The sequence below is a fragment of the Herpailurus yagouaroundi genome, unplaced genomic scaffold (assembly GCF_014898765.1).
Source record: "Herpailurus yagouaroundi ecotype Mexico unplaced genomic scaffold, PumYag 182, whole genome shotgun sequence".
Classification (NCBI taxonomy): Eukaryota; Metazoa; Chordata; class Mammalia; order Carnivora; family Felidae; genus Herpailurus; species Herpailurus yagouaroundi.
The window spans coordinates 60,081,307-60,089,542 of NW_024412413.1; the positions used below are offsets into that span (position 1 = coordinate 60,081,307).

General features: G+C 48.2%; 1 protein-coding gene across 2 annotated transcripts; it reads left to right on the plus strand.

Moving 5' to 3' along the window:
* Nucleotides 1–240: 240 nt before the first annotated feature.
* PMEL (premelanosome protein) lies at nt 241–8,178 on the plus strand. Of its 2 annotated transcripts, XM_040491786.1 has the most exons (11): nt 241–366; nt 2,870–2,980; nt 3,127–3,273; nt 3,988–4,122; nt 4,450–4,611; nt 4,861–5,580; nt 6,330–6,446; nt 6,695–6,779; nt 6,890–7,095; nt 7,198–7,285; nt 7,926–8,178. In XM_040491786.1, exons 1-11 carry the CDS (start codon nt 291–293, stop codon nt 8,068–8,070), a joined length of 1,992 nt encoding a protein of 663 aa, XP_040347720.1. In that variant the 5' UTR covers nt 241–290; the 3' UTR covers nt 8,071–8,178. The 2 variants fall into 2 exon arrangements, with proteins under 2 accessions (XP_040347720.1, XP_040347721.1); XM_040491787.1 differs by lacking the exon at nt 7,198–7,285 and having other exon boundaries at nt 7,926–8,065.
* Nucleotides 8,179–8,236: the final 58 nt, after the last annotated feature.

Here is an 8,236-nt window from a genome sequence, read left to right on the forward strand (position 1 = left end):
ACTCTCCTATGGTGAATCGTATGTGTTAGGTACATGTTATGCACCTGCCCTTCAGTCAATTCTTTCCCAGTCAAGAAGAGAGCGACCCAGTGAAACTAGAAACTGTGGTTGAGTAGCGGGATGTTCAGGGACCAGGATCCCTTGTCAGTTCTGCCTTTCTTCGTCCTCCTGCCCCTCCCAAGACTCCTCTGGATGGAGAGGAGGAAGGGCTATGCAAATGAGCACCCCTCTCCTATATAGGGGCTTGCCCTAGCCCCCCAGCGCCTTTGGTTGCTGGAAGAAAGAACAGGATGCATCTGGTGCTGAGAAAATGCCTTCTCCATGTGGTTATGATGAGTGCTCTTCTGGCTGTGGGGGTTACAGAAGGTGAGTGTGGGGAGTATTGCCATGAACAAGTGTGAATTTGGGGTTGCACACCTGCTCTGGTTTTTCCCCTCTTTATGGGAGATACCAGCAATATCTCAGGCTTCTCCCACCCATTTGAGTTAGTGAGGACATGGGCATCTGAGCTCCCTCCCTATGTGGAGATCTGGGACTGAGCCTGAGAATAATACCATCTGCTTGTAAGGGCACAAGGATAGTGGGTCTTTGTAGCCCTAATCCTGAGGCCCCTAGGGCAGTGAGTCCAAGTAGGGGCTTCAAAAGTGAAACGAGTGGGAGACTCTTTTAGGCAATGACTTAGGTACCTGGGATAGGGTATTTGAAGTGAGAAGTGAGAGAATGTGGTATTGGATTGAAAAAGTAAGGAGGTACCACCTCCCCTCTTTGAGATGGGGATGGGTGAACATAGCTCAGGCTTTTGTTCTGGGGCTGGAAGAGACAGGCAGAGGGGTCTCAGCTGAGCATCACATGAAAGGGCTCTGGGGGATTGGGGCCTCGTGACAGGAGCAAGGGGTGGGGGTGTGGGTGGTGAGAGGGTCTGGAATGTCCCGTGCTGCTCTGAGGAGGGAGGGTTGGGAATGAAGAAAGAATGGGGCATCTTATGATTCTCTTGCTCTAGTGGTAGGATGCTCTATGAAATGATTCCAGATCTCCCCTCCCCAAGCAGACTCAGCTAGGTATCCAGTAAACATTAGAAATGGAGCAAAGATAGTTTCTCCTGTGCTAAAATATAGATATCATGTCCCAGTCTCCCCTTTCTTTCTCTAGATCCTGGTCTCACAGACTTCTAGGAGCTTCTCCTTCATCTGACTTCCCTCATTTGTGCTGTAGTTTCAAGTCTTTTTCTTTTACTATGCTCCTAACTGTATTTTGGAAACATTCTGTTCATACTTGTCCACCTGACCCTCTTAAAAAGATTGTGCTTACTTTTTAGATATTGATTTTTTTAAATCATAAGACATGTTAGATATTCATGAAATTTTATATGAATTGGGTTTGATAATTGTGTCCAGTGTGAAATGACATTGTGCTGATTCAAGAAAATGTTCATATTTTTTTACAGATATATACTGAAATTGTAGGGTTAAAATAACAAGATGTCTGGGATTTACTTCTAAATACTTTAGCCAACAAATAAATAAACAACAATAACAAAGGATAGAAAAAGGATAGTTTTTGTATCTGGGTGAGGTATATGTAGATCCCTCATACCCCTTTTTCTCAGACCTTTCTCTTGGTCAGTTATAATAATTTTGTCTGCTTGGTCCTCACTCCCAACCTCTGCCTGCCTCTGATCCATCCTCTACATTGCTTGCTATAATGATCCTTCTAAAATACAGATCTGATCATATTAAAAAAGCTTCTGAAGGGTGAATTTTTTGGCATGGAAATTATATGTCAATGACACAAAATCTTCTGCCATGGTCTTGTCTACAGAATAAAAGCCAAACTCCTTTGCTTGGCATTCAGGGCCTCCACTTGTTTTCTTGGCCTCATCTCTTACAGTGTTCATCAACCACACTGGTAGTCCCTGTCATGCCTCATGCTAACATGCCTCCATGCATCTGCTCATGCTGGTCCTTCTGCTCAGAGTGTTCTATCCCACAGGCCAACTCGTCAAGCCGATGGTCTTTCCCAATTCACCAGAGAGGAACTAATCTTTTTCATCTGTCATTTTTTTTTTTTTAAAGGGTTTTTTTTTTTTTCAACGTTTATTTATTTTTGGGACAGAGAGAGACAGAGCATGAACGGGGGAGGGGCAGAGAGAGAGGGAGACACAGAATCGGAAACAGGCTCCAGGCTCTGAGCCATCAGCCCAGAGCCCGACGCGGGGCTCGAACTCCCGGACCGCGAGATCGTGACCTGGCTGAAGTCGGACGCTTAACCGACTGCGCCACCCAGGCGCCCCTCATCTGTCATTTTGTTGTACTTTGTGAATGTCTACAACATAGACATGTACTTTGTGAATGTCTACAACATTCACAATATGCGGGCATATTGAACAGTGCCTTCAATTATTATAATTTATGGATGTATCTATTTCCAATACTTTACCTTGAATCCCTTCAGGGTCATGTCTTGTTTGTTTTTGGTTTTGTTCTTGTTTTTTAATGTTTATTTGTTTTTGAGAGAGTGAGAGATAGAACATGAGCAGGGGAGGGGCAGAGAGAGAGGGAGACAGAATCTGAAGCGGGCTCCAGGCTCTGAACTGTCAGCACAGATCCCCACACAGGGCTTGAACTCACAAACCGTGAGATCATGACCCAAGCCAAAGTCGGATGCTTAACCGACTGAGCCACCCAGGTGCCCGTGTCTTATTCGTTCCTTAAGTCCTTTGTACCTATTACAGTGCCTGGTACGTTGTGGGTGTTTAGTAAATTAAGATGCACTTTGAATGTGAGAGTGAGTAGGGTGACATGGGACAGTGCTATTCCCTGACAAGGGACTGAGGCGTGATCCTAGGACCTTCACTGTACCTTCTTTTTAGGACCCAGAGACCAGGACTGGCTGGGTGTCTCAAGGCCGCTCACAACAAAACCCTGGAACAGGCAGCTGTATCCAGAGTGGACAGAAATCCAGGGGCCTGATTGCTGGAGAGGTGGGAACTTAGCAATTTCCAGGGAGGGCAGGGTGTGGGTAGAGGAGCAAGAACTGGGTTGAATGGAGCTTCGGAAGATAGGAAGGGGAAAGGTATAAGGGGAGAAAAAAACAAGGAGTCTCAGCTAATGCAGCTGTCCTTCCCAGGTGGCCAGGTGTCCTTGAAGGTCAGTAATGATGGCCCTACACTGGTCGGGGCAAATGCCTCCTTCTCTATCGCCCTGCACTTCCCTGAAAGCCAAAAGGTGCTGCCAGATGGGCAGGTCATCTGGGCCAACAACACCATCATCAATGGTGAGTACCTCTCTGCTCTAGGACCTTACTCTAAGGGCTCAGATTCCCTGGTGTCCCCAGTGAGCTCAAAAAGTATTCTCTTCCTTTCTACTTTTCTTAAAAAAATAAATTATATACATATTCTATAATATTTGTTGTAGAAAAAAATTTTAAACACAGATAAAGAAAAAAGAAAAAAAATACATAGCATGCAAAATTGCAGGCAGAAGACCTAGGGGACCTAGAATTTAGACAGACATGGATTTAAATTTGTAAATAATATGTGACCCTGGGCAAGTTACTTAATTGTTTTGTACTTCCATTCCCTTATCTGTAGAATGGGGATGATACCTACTTGAACAGTTGTTGTAAGGATTAAAATGTGATTGTATATAAAGAATTTAGCATAATGCCTGCCCTAGGCTAAGGCAAGGTTCAAAAAATGTTAGTTGGTGGCTCTTATTTTTGTTTTTATCCTACTAGCTAGAGCAAACCACTCTAAATATTTTGATATATGGCCTTCTAATTTCTTTCCTATGTCTGTCGTTAAGTACATATGAATCTTTAATTCCAGTTTCCATCCTTCCCGCTGCCACCCAAAAGGGTTATACCAAGGGGAATGTACTTTGTAGCTAAGGAGTATTCCCACAGCCCCTCTCTGGGAGCCATGTGAGGAGTTTTGGTGTACAGAAGGGAATGCCAGGGTTTGAGGGTGACTCTGTATTGATCTTTCAGGGAGCCAGGTGTGGGGAGGAGAGCCAGTGTATCCCCAGGTACCTGATGATACCTGCATCTTCCCTGATGGGAGGGCCTGCCCATCTGGCCCTGGGTCTCAGACACGAAGCTTTGTTTATGTCTGGAAGACCTGGGGTGAGTCATCCACACTTCGATTCACTTATTCTTACCTGATCCCCTTTTTGTTTTGCTGTGAATTTCCCTAACCTTTATTGCCCCCATGGTTCTTTCCTCTTCCACAGCACGTAGCCTGCTCCAACTCTCTCTACTATATTGTTTCTGGGGGCCCTTCCCGAATTGTTGTGCCATCCCATGGAACCCCTCATTAGGACTCCTTTCCTGACCCCTACTCAATACATCTCTCTCGACCTTCCTTCTGTACTGCCCTGTCTCTAATTCTTCCCCTCAGTTCCCTTGGATCAGTACCTCCCTGACCCTTGCTTTTCTTTTCAAAAACCTCAGGCCAGTACTGGCAAGTTCTGGGGGGCCCAGTGTCGGGACTGAGCATTGTGACAGGCAAGGCAATGCTGGGCACACATACCATGGAAGTGACTGTCTACCACCGCCGGGAGTCCCAGAGCTACGTGCCCCTTGCTCACTCCTGCTCAGCCTTCACCATTACTGGTAAGGGTTTAGGAATGGGCAAAGGAATAAGTCACAGAACAGTAAAAGATGGGGAGGGTTGGCCTGACCAGTAAGGGGAGAGGGGAAAGGGGAAATGGTATGTAACCTTAAAGGGGCAGAGCCAGGAAGACCTGGACAGAAGAAGGTGGGGCTTAGAGTCAGTGAAGGGCCAGTCAGCTTGAGTTTAGTTGGTGTGTAATGTTCCCTCGGCCCAGGTCTGGTTCTCACCTTTTCTGGCTCCTATCTCAGACCAGGTACCATTCTCTGTGAGCGTGTCCCAGCTGCAGGCCTTGGATGGAGGGAACAAGCACTTCCTGAGAAATCATCCTCTGACCTTTGCCCTCCGGCTTCATGACCCCAGTGGCTATTTGTCTGGGGCCGACCTCTCCTACACCTGGGACTTCGGAGATGATACTGGGACCCTGATCTCTCGGGCACTTGTGGTCACTCACACTTACTTAGAGTCTGGCCCAGTCACTGCCCAAGTGGTGTTACAGGCTGCGATTCCTCTCACTTCCTGTGGCTCCTCCCCAGTTCCAGTCACCACAGATGGGCATGGGCCAACAGCAGAGGCCCTTGGCACCACAGCTGGGGAAGTGCCTACTGCAGAAGTCATAGGTACTACATCTGGTCAGGTGCCAACTGCAGAACCTTCTGGAACCACAGCTGTGAAGATGCCAACCACGGAGGTCACAGGCACTACACCTGTACAGGTGCCAACTACAGAGGACATAGGTACTACAACTGAGCAGGTGCCGACCTCGGAGGTCATAGATACCACACCCGTAGAGATGCCCACTGCAGAGGCCATACGTACAACACCTGAAGTGGCAATCGCAGAGCCCTCTGGAACCACAGTTGTACAGGTAACAACTAGAGAGCTGGTGGAGCCCACAGCTGGAAAGGTACCCACCCGTGAGCCTGAGGGTCCAGATGCCCGCCCATTCGTGCCTACAGAAGGTATTACAGGTAAGAGGGTCAGTGTGAACGAGGTTCATTGAGGTGGGTTATTTGTCACTACTCTAAAGAGCTACTCTACTTACCCAGGCCCCAGATGTTACCCAATCCTTTGCTTAGCAATGGAGTTTCATCAGAGTTCTCACTGTTATTAAGCCCTCAAGTCCCTCTTAAGAACATGGAATCCATCTGGAGTTAAGAAAACCAGGGTCTGCCCCTCGGCCACTGGGAGAGAGCTTATTGCTTCTCTGTGTCTCAGGAGAGCTGTTCCCTGAGGCTTCTGCCAGGGAACAGACTGTGGTCATTTACATAGTAATTTGTATCTCTTTCTGTGCAAGTATAAATGCATAGGATTCCGTCTTAGATTCTGGCACCACTTACCACCCCTGGATTCCTTTCCCAAAGCAGGTCAACCTGAAATTGTGGTAGGAACACTGAAAAGGTAGGAATGACCTGGTGGCACGTGGAAGAGTTAACTTTTGTCGAGTGTCTAGATCAGGACCCAGCACAGTGTGGAGTATGATAAGCATTTGGGGTTTCTTAAAACTCCAGTGCTACTCCTAATTGTGTGGCTCTGGGGTGCTCGTTCCTCCTCTGGGGCTTCAGTTTCCTTATCTGTAAAATGAGATTTTCCAGGCCTTGCCTGATGCCAAGCCCGGGTGCAATAGCTCTGGCTGTACCTGGAAAAATGCTTGCGTGGCCTCTACTTCCAGGTGAGTCATTTGTCTCTTGACTTTGCCTCTTCAATCCTCTCCTGCCAGGCTCCCAGAGCCCCCTGCCGGATGGTGCAGCTACCTTAATCCTGGTAAAGCGACAAACCCCCCTGGATTGTGTGCTGTATCGATATGGCTCCTTTTCTCTCACCCTGGACATTGTCCGTGAGTCTTGACTACTTTGGGGGCTGGTGGAGGGAGGTGTGTACCGCCTAAGACTGACCAGTGGAAGCATACCTTGGAAGGAGTTACTCACCTGGACAAGAATATCCAGATCCCAGGGTTTTTATCTTGAAGGCATGAGGATGGGATTGGGGAAGTAGCCCTAGGGCTTTCCTGTCTGTGGGCCTTTGGGGAGGCCTGGTAGAGGAATCCCACATTGTACCCAGACTTAAAATCTTGCAACTTTGCAGAGGGTATTGAGAGTGCTGAGATCCTGCAGGCTGTGCCATCCAGTGAAGGAGATGCATTTGAGCTGACCGTGTCTTGCCAAGGCGGGTGAGTGTCCCACTGGTTATCCTGAGAACTCTTGGGTTGACTGTTGCCCCACTCTCTGGTGTCTAATGTTCCCTCCCAGTTGCCCTGACCTAAGCTGACACCTTTCGCAGGCTGCCCAAGGAAGCCTGTATGGACATCTCATCTCCAGGGTGCCAGCCCCCTGCCCAGCGGCTATGTCAGCCTGTGCCACCCAGCCCAGCCTGCCAGCTAGTTTTGCACCAAGCACTGAAGGGTGGCTCAGGGACCTACTGCCTCAATGTGTCTTTGGCTGATGCTAACAGCCTCGCGATGGTCAGCACGCAGCTTGTAATGCCCGGTATGTACTTGGATAAGAAGTAGGGAGAAGGGGGGAACAGGAAGAGGCTATCTGGTAGGGAGCAGACACTGACGGAAACTGTGCCTGGGATTCTGTTCATAGGTCGAGAAGCAGGCCTTGGACAGGCTCCCCTGTTCGTGGGCATCTTGCTGGTGTTGATGGCTATGGTGCTTGTATCTCTGATATATAGGTGAGGGCCCCACCATCTAGCTCACACCTCCTTATCCCTTATTACCACCACTCATTCTTCCTCAAGAGGAGAGGGAACTACCACTTTTTTTGAAGAAGCCTGGTATCCAGGAAAGAGCCCAGACTTGGAAGTTAAACAGACCCAGGCTGCAGTCTTGCTGGTGGGACCTTGGGAAAGTAGCTTAATGTCTCTGAGCCTCTGAAAAATAGGAAAACTAATACCTGCCCTATGGGGCTGTTGTCAGGATTAGAGACAATGGTGGTAAAGCACCCAGTTCTGAAGCGAGAGTGCAATAAATGATGATACTGATGACTGTTGTTATTAATAATATCAAGAGTGGAGGAAACTGGGTGAACTGAGTCCTCTACCTGTGAGAAGGGCAGATCCCCAGGCCTGGAGTGCCAAGGTCCTCAAAAGCACTTCAAGGTCCTTCAAAGCACTGAAGCTTGCAGTGTGAGAAAGGAATGGACAGAGGTTACCATAAAAACAAGATAAGATGAACCCTATTGGTGAGAAGGGGAGGGTCCTTGGGTCAAGGCCCAGTAAACTTGGGATATGGGTGTGTCCTCTTTTTTGGAGAAGCACAGGTAGGTTTCCCTTGTCCATTGCTAATCAGTTTCTTCTTTTTCTCCCAAATCAGGCGAAGACTTCTGAAGCAGGGCTCAGCCCTCCCCCTTCCCCAGCTGCCACGTGGTAGCACCCACTGGCTGCGGCTGCCCAGGGTCTTCCGCTCTTGCCCCATTGGTGAGAACAGGCCCCTCCTCAGTGGGCAGCAGCAGGTCTGAGTACTCTTATGTGATGCTGTGATTTGCCAAGGGTGGACAGCAATGCCTATCTTTTCTCAGTCCTCCCTTGGAAACTACCATTAACTGAAATAAATACTCAGAACCTGGTGCTGTTTTATGTTCTTGCTTCTGGGAGAATCTATATCATTTACAGAGTGGAGGTATA

Coding starts and splice junctions, on each gene's coding strand:
- PMEL (XM_040491786.1), top strand. CDS start 291: ATGCATCTGGTGCTGAGAAAATGCCTTCTCCATGTGGTTATGATGAGT. Junction 3,274..3,987: donor CAACAACACCATCATCAATG/GTGAGTACCTCT, acceptor TTGATCTTTCAG/GGAGCCAGGTGTGGGGAGGA. Junction 7,286..7,925: donor CTTGTATCTCTGATATATAG/GTGAGGGCCCCA, acceptor CTCCCAAATCAG/GCGAAGACTTCTGAAGCAGG.